This window comes from Anabrus simplex, chromosome 8, assembly GCF_040414725.1.
Source record: "Anabrus simplex isolate iqAnaSimp1 chromosome 8, ASM4041472v1, whole genome shotgun sequence".
Taxonomy (NCBI): domain Eukaryota; kingdom Metazoa; phylum Arthropoda; class Insecta; order Orthoptera; family Tettigoniidae; genus Anabrus; species Anabrus simplex.
The window spans coordinates 132,884,091-132,900,033 of record NC_090272.1 but is presented as its reverse complement, the minus strand read 5'-3'; the positions used below and the strand labels follow the sequence as shown (position 1 = coordinate 132,900,033).

Here is a 15,943-nt window from a genome sequence, read left to right as displayed (position 1 = left end):
AGATGGTCTAAGAAAGAGGGAAAATATAATGAGGTACTGCCCCCATTTTCCCCGAGCTAAGCCCAGCCATCGAGCGAGAGATCCCAAGGTTCGATCGTTGGCTATCACTTTCTAGAGGCATTTAAGGGATGTTAAGGATTGATGACCAAGCAGGATAAAAAGAAATGTTAAAACAACACTGACATTTATTCACATAAGCAAACAATAAATGAAAATATTCTTACTGATATATTGTTTTTTCACATAGAACTTCCATAATATTGTACTTCTTCCTCCTTATTTAGAGTGACACGTGTTCTTAATCTCCAGCCTTACTGTGCTGTAATGAAAACCAAAGGAAAATTAGGCCTCTTGCCTTTCCAAATCAAAATATTTGATTGAAAGAATTTAAATAAATTAACATAGTGGTTCGTAAAATAATTAACAACTGTCTTGTTAACGAGGGTTTTACAATAAATGTGTTCAAAGTTTTACCAATTCAAAGTAGTCTCAACACGTGGTTTTAAGATGTACTCAACTGCATTTATCATTTACAGTATTTAATATTAGTCAATGACACAAACATGAACTTCAGTAGAAAATGAAAATTGATTTCAAAGATTCTCAAAATTAATTAATTATTATTCTGATAATTATAATTATTATTATTATTTTCTCATCATTTAATTAACCTATGTTTCATTGTCACACGATCGTGTTCTCATTAATTTTCCACCGCATTATTTACCTAATGATCGTCATTAGCATTTCAGAATAATTATATTCAATTAATTATTAATTACTTGGTTTCACCATAACTCAAAGTAATCATGCGGCTAACGAACTTCTACTTCTGATCTTTGTATTGCATTTTCCTTCAAATTAATCTTAAAATATTTCAAAGTTCAACTATAAATGAGTCAGAAATTTACATTATCCACGTGTGAGCTAGTTAAATAAATTTTATTTACAAATTGAGTGCCTTCGTAAAATAACGAGATGATCTTTCCTTTTAAATCACGCTAATGAAGAAAATAAATCCTTTTCTAGTCTTCCTCGACTTAAGTTGACCAAATTTTCCCTTAAGGGCATGAAAATTACTTCTTAAGGCAACACACAACAATGAGTGTAATCTGCGTCGCAGCAAGTGCACGACCAGATCAAATTAAATGGGACCAACATGATACAAGAGAAATATACATATTTACATACACACACACATTCACACTAGGAAACACGTCTTTTATGTACATTATTTACATCGAATCCTGTTTTGGCAAGTTTATTCATGATTTTTACGAGTGCTCAGGATGCGTAATATCTAGCAGAAATAATCTGTGTACTGAAATTATCCTTCATTAATGGTGGCTACTGATCGAAGTCATGGGTATCACTTGGTAGAAACACATTTCACATATCAACGTAAGTTCATCTAACTCATGAAATTATAATGGAAGATTCTAGTAAAATCCATAAGCACTACCATCGTTTGGGCTACAGGTTGAAACTATCGCGAGCGTGAGCCTTAATCGTATTATTTTTATTCCCTACCTGTGAAATACACTCGCAACACGTGCTCCAATAATTATAATCTATCTTGCGCTCCCAATACACAAGAATAAGTCAAATATCATCATTAAATCATCAATTGCTCAATTATACAACAAATATCCCTCAGGATTGGTCATATTCCAGACCCTTCATGAACAGAGCACATTCAGTCTCACCACATAAGGACTCTACAGTAAATTTATGGCCCACGAGCGTTTAATTCTGTTTTACCCGATCTTTAGTCAACATTATTATTATTTAAGTGATTATTACATCTGCTGATCCTCGTGGAATATCGTAAAATTAGATGACTTCATCATAAATACAACAAGTGATCTTGAAAGACACTAGGTTCGACCCTATTCACTCAAAATGTACACGCAATTTCAGTCCAGTAACTTTCAACATTACGAGGAAAGTAGATTTATCGTGTGGTCAGTGATTATTAAGTATAAAGCTCCTAAGCATGGGAAATCATTCAAAGACAACCTACATGTCTACTCTAATAGATTCAAAATTTCATTCACACGTACCTAGTCTACCACGACACCTTAAGAAGTGGAAAAATGAAATGTTTCTACCTACAACAAACTAATAGATCTACAACTTAAAGAAGAAAGACCTCTAGTTGTACAAAAGGTAAGACAGATAAATTAAATTAAAAGGTACTCAAGTTTTAGATGGAGTTCGATTCCCGTCGTCAGTCAATTATTCCAGCATTTTCCTCCGGTCAGTCTCCTTCCAATTACCAGATACGCCTCACATTTTACAGCTCCATGGAGGCTCTGTAGCAGGTGTCCCTCGATGAAGTTGTGTTGTCGGTGGTTGTGGAATTATCCATCTTGAGGTGTTCAGCTTCTAAGACGACTTCGGTAGAACGCCGGTCACAAGCTGTAACTGAGATGACAAGATTAAGTATTTTGCACAAGCACACGTCGAATATTAATAGCTCGTCTACACAGTCGCACTTAACTTGGTTCTTAAGACGTTTTTATTCCATAGGAATTCACTAATTCTCGCTAAATTCTGGCAAAACGGGCGTCGACTTGAACTGGAAATTATTTCTCCACGTGGTCCGATAACGTAGTGTCCCACACAGCAGCACAGCGAAGAATATTCAGGGTAAGAGAAGGATATTCAGAGAGAGCGATTTACTCGAAACAAGGCCTTTTTATCTTATCAGCCTGGGAGGTGTGATCTTCAACGAGAACGGTAATTGGCTGATGGTCTCATTTAATTGGCTCAGACTATTCCAGACTGTGAGTTGCGCGCGTGCGGCGGTGGTCACGTGGTTTGCTCTGACCTTGGCACAGTCCTGCCATGTATCACCCCTCTGAACGACGAAAAAAACTCGTTCTTAGCTCGCCACTACTCCCCAAATAACACGCTGCAGTTCCAAGCAGACAATAAAACTTTTACTTTCCACTTGTTGAAAATATTCACAATATCGCCAATTTTAACGGGGACAGTACCATGTCCCTTTGTTGTACGCTGTTACAATCCATGTATGGGTGGTGTTGATATTTGTGACCAGCAAATGGAGTATTACCGTACATGGATAAAAACCAAGAAATGGACCCTCAAGGTATCCCTGCATTTCTTGGACCTCGCCTTGGTAAATGCATGGATGGAATACCGAGAAGATTGCAGAAAGGCTCATATTCCTGCCAAGGATAATTTGGACTTGCTTGTGTTTCAAACAGCTGTCTCAGAAGCCCTAATTGATGCACCAACCAAAAAACGTAGACATTCAACAGAAGATGACTGCTCCAGCACTGACGCATCGAGAACTAGAGTCGCGAAAATCCCTGCTCTGGACAAGAGACTCGATGGCTATGACCACTGGCCTGTAGTTGATGAATTAAAATCGGCAAGGTGCTGCCGCCAAAAGGACTGCAAGAGTCGAACTCGTACATGATGTACGAAGTGTAATGTGTACTTGTGTTTGAACAAGGATTTTAACTGCTTTAAGTTGTTTCATACTATGAATTAGAACATTTGAACATGTACTGAGCTGAATTTTTCTGTGTGTGTAATGTGTGAAGTAAGTCCTGACATGCACAATTGTGTGGGTCCCTTTTTTTTTTTTTTTTTTTTTTTCAGATGTTAGTTTTTATTTTGTAAAATAAACTATCAATATGTGTATTGAGGAGCATTTTAGTCAGTTTTTGACATACAAACAAAAATTCACACCCCCAGTTTTCTTTCAGGTCTGAAAGGGTTATGTAGACCCACGGAGCTATGTTCAGGCCGCCGCAGGAGCATCCAGCCACTTTCCCACCACCGTTGGCATTCCTAAAGTTCAGCACTGTCACCGCTCTTGTTCATTCTAGTGGTGGACACTGTAACAGTAGACCTGCACCGTTCTTTGCCATGGTTGCTTCTCTACCCAGACGATATCATGTTGGTCTCTGAGACCCAGATTGATCTGCAATGCCAAACCCAAGAAGGGAGTGATCAGCTGGTGCAATATGGCCTGTACCTAAATAAAAAGAAGACTGAATATATGATGGCAGATCCAAAAGCAATTGGAACCATTCAGGTGGACAGTGAGAACCTACTGCGAGTGACAGTATCTTGGGTCTACGATCACTGATGAGGCCGACTTGTCGAAGAGGTCAATGCAAAGATATCCGCATCTTGGTTGAAATGGAGAACAAAAATCGGTGTCACTGGCGACCAGAGGATGAAAGATAATCTCAAATCAGAAATCTATCTTACTGTCATCTGACCTGTTGCAATGTATGGTTGCAAATGTTGGTCGACTACGGCTGAGACAGAGCGTCACGGAGACTAAGATGCTGAGGTGGACAACTGGCGTCACTAAACTGGATCATATCTCCAATGTATCCAAAGGGTGAGATTTGAAGTTCCACTGATTCAAGAAAAAATGTGCGAGAGTTGTCTACGATGGTTTGGACATGTACAAAGGGCAGACGCCGACACTATCGCGAAGACGGCTTACATGTTAGAAGTTGCTGGTAGGTGACGAAAAGGACGACCAAAACAGCGATGGGCCGATACCCTTCACAAAGATCAAAAGGGCATAAGTCTCCACCCTAACATGGCTTTGGACAAAACTAAATGGAGACAACTAATTCACGTAGCGGACCCCACCGGTAGGAAGTACAAACGCTGAAGGAAAAGAAGATGATAAATATGTTCTAATGACAAGTTTTGTGTTGTTTTGTAAAAGTTTAGGGTAATTGACACAGTAACAATATTGACATCACATTCTGCCTCCACTCTTCCTCTCAGACATCCCCCAGCACAAATACTGTCTGTGGCAGTACTGCCTGCATGATCTATAAGTTACTCCTGACCAATCAGTCACTACTGATCTGCATTTAGGACAGTTGCCCAGGTAGCAAATTCCCTATCTGTTGTTTTCCTAGCCTTTTCTTAAATGATTGCAAAGAAATTGGCAACATTTTCATAATGCTACTCTTTTATCGGAAATCACCCAGAACAAATCGAGCTGCTTTTGTTTGGATTTTTTCCAGTTCTTTAATCAAGTAATCCTGGTGAGGGTCCCATACACTGGAACCATTGTCTAGTTGGGATCTTACCCGAGACTTATATACCCTCTCCTTAACATTGTTACTACAACCCCTAAATACCCTCATAACCATGTGCAGAGATATGTACCCTTTATTTACAATCCCATTTATGTGATTACCCCAACGAAATTTCCTTATATTAACACCTAGGTACTTACAATGATTCCCATTAGGAATTTTCACCTCATCAAAGCAGTAATTAAAACTGAGAGGAATTTTCCTACTTGTGAACTCAAAACTTGACTTTTAAGCCGGTTTATCACCATACTGTCCATCTCATATCATCGAGGTCAATTTGCAGTTATTTATTTATTACTCTGTACAGAATAACATCATCCGCAAAAATGCCCTATCTCTGATTCCACTTCTTTACTCATATCATTTATATATATTCTGGACATAATTATCCAAAAACCACAGGGTTCTGAGCTTATGAATTTATGCATTCATCTCATTTCCATCAACATTTCTGTTCAAATGAGCGAGTTATCTCGGCCCACAGACATAGCTGGACGTATGGTGACTGGACATATGCTTCCGTATAATTTCTGTTGATTTTCTCGTTCTCATAACCTTCAATGGTTCTTCTAATGATCCGGAGACCATTGAAAGGTTATAATACCCACATACAATGGCATTTATATATATAGTATTGACCTATAGATAGATTACATAGTCTCGCCTTTGCTTGTTGGAAACCCCCAGTTGCTCTTTGTTAGAAGTGGATGATAACTAGTGTCTTTCCGCTGTTGATATTGTATTCTTTCCACAGTTTCTTAAATATTTTGCACATATAATACATAGCTACATTCTTCAAACTGGACATATCAAAGCTGATTCTATGATGTGAAAGTACATCTCGATCACAGCATGTTGGATTACTATTTCCAAATAACAGGCATAAGAATGAATCTCCCATCAAGAAAGGCACTTTATAAAACATGACGGCGTGTTCCCATCCTCCTACATACAGTATTTATTACCGGGCTATCATGATAGTGTTAGCTGCTGTCGCCTAGCGACAATCTGTCCATCAAGTCGATCCAATCTTGGTGCGGTTTTGCAATTTAATAAAATTACTCATAATAATAAAACTACCTATCCGGTTTCATTCAAACCATTTTATGATCCCACCCAGGAGTAATAAGAAAAAGTTGTGAATTTTTCAGCAAAATCAGTCCAGTAGTTTTTGAGTCTATTAATCTCAAATTTACCAACATCCAATTTTATATACAGTACAGTATATAGATATAAGAAAACATAAAGCTCCAATAATACTGCCTTGAGGAATTCCCCTCTTAATTATTATAGGGTCAGATGAATATTCACCTACTCAAATTGTCTGAGTTCAATTTTCTAGGAATATATCTACCCATTCAGTCACTCTTTTGTCTAGTCCAATTACACTCACTTTTGCCAGTAGCCTCCCATGATCCACCCTATCAAATGCCTTAGACAGGTCCGTTTGACCTTCTGAATCACAGATATCTGCTATATCTTGCTGGAATCCTACAAGTTGAGCTTCAGTGGATTAACCTTTCCTAAACCCGAACTGCCTTTTATCGAAACCTTTATTAATTTTGAAAAAATGTCTAATAAAATCAGAAAGAATGCTTTCCCAAAGCTTACATGCAGTGATGCAATGGGTGATGGTATAGCTCCTTTATGCAAACAATAATCAAATAAGTACTTCAGATATGGTGTTATATCTCCCTCTAACCTAACCCTGTCATTAACAGTGCTTTCCGGTAAACCAGAATCTAATCTGTCTCCATCAGTAATTTTTTCACAAACCATAATCTGTCACTTTTAGGAGTTTTGTCACTAATGTAACCTAACCCCAAAAATCAGTCTTGTTGACAGTATTAACCAAACTCTAATCTAACCCTGTCACTAACAGTGCTCTCTGGTGAACCAGAATCTAACCTGTCACTAACAATAACAATAACCCATCGGAAATCATTAAGGTGGACCCTGGGAAGTGTTATGACTAACAGTTATGTTTGTCCACTATGCATTCATTGTATGGACAGCCATGTAAAACCATTGTCTGTCAGCGCACCGGCTGGACAGCAGAGTGAGGTGAGAGTGAAAGGGAAGATGGCAGGACATTGATGTTAAAACAACAACTACCAAATTGAGTTTATGAGAACATATAACCCTTATGCCCAATCCTATTCCCTCCAGTTTCTTTAATAATATTCCATGTTCCACTCTGTCAAAGGCTTTGGAAAGGTCTATGGCTATGCAATCTAACTGGCCTCCTGAATCCAAAATCCCACCAATTGTGCCTCACAAGAAAATTTCTTTCTAAATCCATAGGTGCTCCTCATGAACCAATTTTTATCACCCATTCCTTTATAATTTGGTATTAATATAGATTCCTTCCATTCCTGTGGTATTACACTATTATTTATGACATAGTCAAAGAGAAATTTTAAATAAGGCACCCCATTGACTTTGATACCTCCCCAGTAATTTGATCACTCCCTGCTGCTTTTCCTTGCTGAAGCAGTTGGATTTCTCTCAAGGTATCCTCATTTGTGAATGAGAAACTTCTTGTTTCCTTATGGGTCTCTCCCTCTCTATCTTCTGTTTCGATTTCCAACTCCTTACAATTTTCTACTGAATCTCTGAATTCCCTACTAAATAGATTTGCTTTCGCAATATCTGTTAAAAAGTATTCACCCCCTTCTCCCATCATTGTGAGAATTTAGATTCCTTTTCCTTTTTGATTCCTAATATATGAATACAGGTTTTTCCATTTCCTTTTGTGGTCATTACCGTCTTGAAGTATGCCAGTCATATAATTCTCTTTTGCTTCCTTTTTCACTCTATTAAGTTCCCTCATTAGCTGTTTTCTAGTTTCTCTACTCTTCCTACCCTCTTTGATTTTCCAGTTTTCTATTATACATTTTCTTTTTAATTTTCTTATTGTGTAATAAACAGGATCTGAGGTCATTTTACCCTTCTTAACAGGTACAAATCTCTTCTCTCCTTCCCAAATGATTCCTTTAAGTTTTGCTCAAAGTATATCCACATTACTCCCTTCACTTATCCAACAGCTGAATTGTGATTTAAGGTAAGTTGCAAATTCATCAACTTTAGTTTTTCTGTACAATTTCTTGTCTTGTAAGACCCTCTTATTAAGCCTTTTTGGTACCAGTCCTGCATCCATTATTAAAGCCTTATGGTCACCTATCCCTTCAATTACCTCAGTTTTATCAACAATTTCCCATGGTTTAACCAAGAATACATCTAGCATGTTATTGAGATGAGTTGACTTTTGTACTACTTGTGTAAATATTTAACCCTTTCGCTCCCAGACATTTTAGCAGGATATGTGCAAGAAATCCAAGGGCCTTTTCTTGCTTTATTGTAGTATTTTACTAAAATATGCATACTTCACTTATTTATTGCCCAAATTGAATAGTTTTTTAATGGTTTATTTGTAAATACATACTCTAAAAGATATTAAATGCAAAAAATAAATAGTCGTGCAAACAAGATATATAATTTTCCAAAATCTACTGATCAAATCAGAAAGATTTTTTTTTTTTCACATTTTTTCAAAATTTCAAATGAAATAAAAATAGCTAGGCTCCAACCATCCCTATCACTTAACTCATTGCGGACCGTGGACGGCGTAAGACGTTTAATGTTCCGCGCGAAGCAATGCTGTTTATATTCGTCATCTATGTATTCCTACACCTTAGTCAGCGTTACTTGTTGTAGCAGGAAGTTGGTTGACATTTTTGAGATAACCCCCGCGTTGAGTGGGCTCATGTTTATCTTAGCTGTTTTAGCGGGAATATCTCAGTACTTCCTCGCGTTTCAAGTCGGTACTTGAGATTCCAATACAGTGCGTGTCGTTCTTACCGAGTGTAGTATAATGACTTATAAAACAAAGTTTCTTACGGAATTAAACTATCAGATATTGTTCACAATGATGATTCTGGTGATGAACTTAGTCCTGAAATAGACAGATAGTGAAAGTGAGAGTGACGAGGAAATACCGATTCCTGAATCCAATAGGCCTATAAAGGAAAGTGAAGTTCCTGATACATATCATCCTAGTTATTGTCCACCTGTTCCATCATTTAGAGAGAATTCAGGTATAAACGTTCAAACAGAAAATGAGCAGGATATTTTGGGTTAGGTGAGTATTTTCATGAATGACGAATTTTATCAGTATGTGTGTGAGCAGACCAATCTATACGCGAGTCAAGTGATAGCCGCGGCGCCCCGGCCTTTCACGAAGAATTCGTTCATGCAGTCGTGGAAACCGATTATTCCAAAATCCTGATATAAAAATGTATTGTACCGAAGACCCTGTTTTTCATACCCCAATATTTTCTAAAACAATGTTCCAAATACGCTTCCTTCATATTCTTCCCTTTCTTCACTACAGTGACAGTAATCATTATGCCGAAAGTACAGATAGGCTGTATAAAATTAGACGTATTTTGGAACCTGTGACACCTGATATCACACCCTAAATATTTACTAGAGGTTAGCACAAAGTATCATGTTTCTAACACTTATAGTTCAGGATTAATGGTAAATTTTATTAAGTAATGCTCGTTAAGAGGGCCGGGCATGAAAATGGCTGGTCCAGACATTCAAGTGTCCCGCTCAGAAGCAGGTACTGAATGTGTTAATAGAACATTTAAAAATGAACAATGCCACTAAATTTCAGAACTACAGAATTGCAGAACTACAAACAATACCGTTCACTTCCCTCCAGCAATGTAGTCAGGAGGCACACAAGGTCGATGCCTTCTAGTTTTTGCTCGCTTATCTTGGCACTGCATACTATACTAAAGTTTATTTAATTGGTTTATATGAGTAGAACATTTTTTCCCGATTAATTTGGTGTATGTTACGCGTATATTTCAGATGACATTATATTTTCAAAAAATTATTTGCAAAACATCCCTATTGGGATTTCTTGCTCATACCGTCGACGTCTGTATATACGGATGCTGGGAGCGAAAGGGTTAAGTTGTGTGTGAATCTGTTTGTAGTAAGTGTTGTACTTACGATGTTAAGCTAATAATACATTGTTCCTCTCAGTCTACTGTAGATTGTTGTGTTATGGCATGGGGAATATTAAAGTTACTCGTGAATTATTATGTGATGGTATTTTATTTATAATGTTAAACTACTAGTAAGTCATTGTACTGCTCAATCTACTGTAAATCCTAATGTTAAGTTATTGGAAATATATAAGTTGTCTGTGAATTTGTGTATAATTGCCTTGTAATTATTGTTGTGGTACTATATTTGTAATGGAATATTTTGTAAATTTTGGGTGAATTTCTTGAGTGACTGTGTTGTAATTATGTTATGCTATAATTGCGAAAGTATTTTAATCGAAATAAACTTTCAATGTATTAGGCCGTGCTCAGTACATACACAATGTACCGAAGAGATGTTAAGTATAAAACAAAAATGGCATCCTTATGTTTTAATGTACCTATTGCTACTTTATTCGTGTTATGATTTTTTTTGTCTTATGAAATTTCTCATTTTGATGTATTGTAGATTTTTCTTATGGTTGATTTTTCATCTAATTGTTTATTGCATTTTTGTTGTTATGTAATTTAAGTTTTAATTTTACTTTGTTTTTATACCACTCTAATCATTATGACTAGGATATCTCCCAATTGTAATGTATTTGATAATTATAATAAATAATGCATAGTCTAGAGCACTCTGGATATCCCTGAACTTGAATGCAGAGTTTCGAGAAATTCTGTTCAGCCATTTTCTTGCGATATTGAGATGAACAGCTAGACAGACAGGAAAAAAATTGAATTAAACCTATTTTTGACTTTTGTATATCTAATCCAAGATTAATGCAAAATGTGAGGCCAAATTTTTAAGTGTAGGTCTACAGACAGAATTATAATTTTATTTATATCGTTAGTGTTGAACCTATGTGTTGTGAGTAAAAACATACCATCAGATATTGCTCCCCAGGTTTCTTTATTCATAGACATACATTTCATCAAGATGGGACCTGCTCTCATCATTAAATGCTGCAGAACACCATTTGATCCACTGGTCACCACTGAAATGTGAAAATGGGGTTGTGGCATTGGTGAAACACCAGTTAAAGACTTGCATTCCCATAGTTTTGCTGTGTTTTAGGAATTCCCTGTAGTCTATATTGACTTGCTCGATGCCTTAGTTGCTCTGGTTTGTGCTGCAGAAGCTGTGTAGTCTGTCACTTCTGCCCATACTATGCTTTGATCTTGATGAGCATCTATACTTCGTGCTTGTTGAGATCGCAATATACAAGTATGGGAATAGTCTGCTTTCAGGTTTCACAAAGACTTTCCTTCACATCTTCAGACTGTTTTAATAGTACCATAAGGTTATTACATGTTGAATATTTATCAGCAGATGGCCCTCTATGCACCATTATGTTTGTAGTAGCAGTTTGTGACACTGTACAGTATATCCATGAAAACCCAGTGTTTCTTGGGCAGTGAAGTTGGCAGATGGCTAAATTTAAATTTGGAAAGAACAGTGTATTCATCAGACAAATTAAGAAAAAGAAAAAAAGAACCACTAGAAAAATGAAAGACATGCAAGGAATCAGGTGAGGTAGATAAGTCGAGGTGGAAGTGAAGAGAGTATAAATCATGTCTAGTATTTTAGGTTATGCAAGCAAAATCAAGAGGTTATGTTGTACTGTATTAAGAACTTACTTGATTTGGCTTATAACTAGACAGCGGAAGTTTAGTCTCTGAAAGGTAATGTTTTAGGTGCCTAAAATAGGATCCTTAACTGCTATAATGAATAAAATGAAATAAAATGAATAAATAAAAATAAATTGAATAAATAAAATAAAATGAATAAAAGGCAGATATATATAACTGAGCGGATATCAAGAAAACATTAAAACTGTGATGTAAACGACCTTAACTTAATTTTAATGTGCAATATTTGTATTAAAAGAAACCAAATACATTTCTCAGTCGGCACATGTAGGCCTAACTCACAACTACGGACTGAGGTTAAACATCATGTCCATAGTTGGCTTTGCAGTAAATAATAAGCGCTTTCTCTAAATTGTCTATGGAAAAGTTATGGTGTTTGTCACTAAGTATTAATTTGTACGCTGTAAAAGAGCGTTCAACGTCAGCTGAAGACACAGGGCAATATTTTTAATTTTTGATATGATGAAGTGAGATTTCACTTTCACCTTTCGCTTTAAGTGATTTTATTTTCAGCATTACTTTTCTTCAAGTGAACACATTGAGCTCTAAAGTCCAGCACGTACCAGATGTGCAGCTGTTGTTGTAGTGAAAGATGAAATTCCAAGATTTGACAATGTTTTATTTATAAAGGTAAAGAGAATGGGATGTTCATATTGTGTCACTAATTGCTGGGCTTACCAAAGCTGGGAAGTAGGAAGGGATTGCTATCTGTCGTTGCCGTGTTTAACGGTACAGGCTCATAATCATAGTTGACCTTTAAGTTACCAGGCTCTTTAAAAATAATGGTACAGTAGGCCATTATTATGAATAATATAAAATATCAAAATTAAAAAAGGAAATTCAAATCTAGCAAAGAAAAAACTAGTCAATCAGGAAAATTGGCACTAAAAATAGAATGGAAAATAGGCACTATCATCAAAATAGGCATTTTTAGGCATTATAAAACTGCTTTATATAGACCTAAACATTCTTGAAACATGTAAATATAAAAGGTGACACATGTAGATGTTAAGGAAAAAATAAGCATTTGCCTAAAATCTGCTGCCTAGGTAGAACATAGAGCCTCGACAAAATTTCTCCAGCTTGTTCCATCTGCCACGAATGCTTTCACCTCTCCTCATGTCTTGTTGACTCCAGCTATCTCCCCTCCGAGCTCGATAGCTGCAGCTGCTTAAGTGCGGCTAGTATTGAATAGGTGGACACAGTAATTTTATTCTTAAAAGAATTTTACTTATAGTATCCAGTATTCGGAAGATAGTAGGTTCGAACCCTACTGTCAGCAGCCCTGAAGATGGTTTTCTGTGGTTTCCCATTTTCACACCAAGCAAATGCTGGGCTGTACCTTAACTAAGGCCACGGCTGCTTTCTTTCCACTCCTATCCCTTTCCTGTTCCATTGTCACCATAAGACCTATATGTGTCGGTGCGATGTAAAGCAACTTGTAAAAAAAAATTTATCTCCTCGTCTATGGTTTTCTTCCAGAAAAACCTTGGTCTGCATTGCCTGCGACTACCTTGTGGATTCCAGCTCAGTGCCTGCTTTGTGATACTTTTTTGTGGTCTCCTCAGGATGTGCCCACTCCATCTCCAGTTTCTTCTCATCTGTTGCTATATGGCACTTTGTGACTTGTGGCCTTCCTAAGGTCTTTGTTTGAAATGGTGTTTGGCCACCATATTCTCATAATGTACCTCAAGCAATGATTTACAAATGTCTGTAACCTTGAGGTAATGTCTTTGGTCACTTTCCAGGTCTCACTTCCATACAGTAACACAGATTTAACATTTGAGTTGAATATCCTTAGCAAATGTGAGGGGACCTCCATATTGCTCATAACTGTACGAAAGCTCCTTTGGCTTTATTTGTACAACTCACCACATCTATAAAAGCAGCTCTATCCTGGCTGACTGTGGTTCCTAAGTAGCAAAATTCCTATAACTTACCCTTTCTATATCCATTTCGTCTAGAGTCAATCTAGAATTGTTACAGTGGTTTACCCGCATTCCCTTAGTCTTTTTGTTATTTATCTTTAAGCCTACATCTTTATCTTCTATTTTTAAGTCATTTAGTTTGATTTCCATGTTCCGAAAACATTGCTAGAAGACAGAGATCATCTGCATAGTCCAGTTCTTCCTATCGGTTATTTAATCCCCACTGAATGCTTCACTTTCTATTTCCTGCCTCTCTCAGTGTCCTGATAAACAAGATTGGCGACAGTAGACATTCTTGTCTTACTCCAAATTTTACAACAAGGGATTCCAAACTTTTTCCATAGCCTTCCACATCTTCCTCTGGTTGACAGAATCAGTATTAGTCAAATATAATTCAAAATCGATATTATTATTTATTCGGGGCAGAGGTACCGATATATACAAGAAAGAAATACTGAATATGAAAAATATACATGAACAAATTAATGAAAAGTATATAAAATTATTACCGTTAAGTGTGTTAATCTGATTCACAGTAGACCGACCTTCTCTGAAATCTGCTTGTTCTTGACGTAGTCTTCTATTGCTGGTACTGCTTATTCTGTTTAGTGTGACTCTTGACATCACTTTTCCCCCATATGAGAGCAACGTTATTCCCCTCCAGTTATTACAATCTGGGAGGTCACCCTTCTTTGGTATCTTGATGAGGACACCCTTCCATTCCTCAGGAAGGTGTTCTTTGTTCCATTTTAGTGTTAGAAGTGGCTCCATGATTTGTGCTGTTAAATCTGGATCTACCTTTCGGACTTCTGGTATAATGTTATCTACACTGGGTGCTTTGCCACTCTTCATTTGTTTCACTGCTTGTGCTGTCTCTTGTTCTGTTGGTGGCTCTAACTGGATTGAGAAAGTGAATAATTTTTTTGTAATATTATCAGTATCCACTCTCTTTTTCTCCCATGTCCTTTTTTCTTGTGTAATGTTTTCTTTACTTCTCTTACAGTCCTTGCGTTGAGCTGTTCATCTTCATCAACCTCATCAGCTTCCGTTTTCCAGCTCCTGCCTAGTCTGGATGTTAATGTCACCTTTCCATCTTCCTCTGACCACCATTGCTGCTCTTCAACTGTATTCCAATACAGGTTCCAACCACCTAAGGCTGGGTCTATCTCGTATTCTCCTTCCTTAAGTCTTAGCCTCCATCATGTGCTTTGATATCCTTCACTCGCACTAACACGTTCAAACCATCTTGGTTTTTGTTGGAAAGCTTTTCTACACCGATTACCTTCCTGACATCAGCATTTATTCTCTCCTGTCATCTTGTCAGTGTGCAGGTTTGTTGCATATATGTGTGGGGCAATAATGCATCTTATACATCACTTCTTCACACTTCCTTGGTACTTCTTCCAGATCAAGTTCCTCACACTCTGGTAAAATGCATTTCCCTGCTGTAGCCTTTTTATTGATTTCCATGTCCAATCCTGCATCAGTATGCTTTAAAGTGTGAAGATGTATGCAGCTACTCATTCACTAATAATTTCTTTTCTTTCATAGTTTGCTCGGGAGCGAGCCCGTAAGGGTAGAGAAACACTGCTGAAGGTGGACAGGCAGGGATCAACAACATTGACACCACCAACATCCAAGTCTTCTGAGAACATGCTGTCTAGACCTCTGATGCTTCGCTGTGACAAGTCAAAGCACGCCAAACTCAATAACAAATCACTTCACAAAGTATCTGCTGTTACTGATGTTCGAGTTGGGTCTGAGGAGCGTAAAAGCAAACTAAAGAAACATGCCTCCTGCGGAGACCACCAAATGGCAGAAGAAGAGCAACTTCACATCGAGAAAATGGATTTGGTATCAAAGTTAATGGAAGATCTTGGTACTAAGACTGATAATAGTCTGACTGATGGATCCCATAGTTTCATTGACCTAGAAACTGATGTGGCTCCACAATGGTTTAAAAAATACATGCAGAAGGTAAGAGAATGAAATAATTCTGTCTTTTAATGAAAAATTCCTGTAGCTCTGTAATTCACAATCAGAAGACTTTGCAGAATTCTAATTTATTTATTATTGTGTCCAATCAGTTAAACTCTTTCCTGTCTTATAACTGTAAAGTAGTTACAATAAACTCCTAGTTGCTCGTGCTAATAAAAGGGAGAACATGCATGTAGAATCAACAAACGCAGGTTAT

At 37.2% G+C, this 15,943-nt stretch overlaps 1 protein-coding gene across 4 annotated transcripts in view; it reads left to right on the top strand.

Annotated features, from left to right (window-relative positions):
* The window catches only part of LOC136878896 (next to BRCA1 gene 1 protein), a 219,112-nt gene that overhangs the window by 29,598 nt on the left and 173,571 nt on the right, over positions 1-15,943 (top strand). For all 4 annotated transcript variants that reach the window (XM_067152484.2, XM_067152487.2, XM_067152486.2 and 1 more), the window contains exon 4: positions 15,301-15,726. In XM_067152484.2, the coding sequence (XP_067008585.2) occupies positions 15,301-15,726 (426 nt within the window). The remainder of the gene's footprint in view (positions 1-15,300; positions 15,727-15,943) is intronic.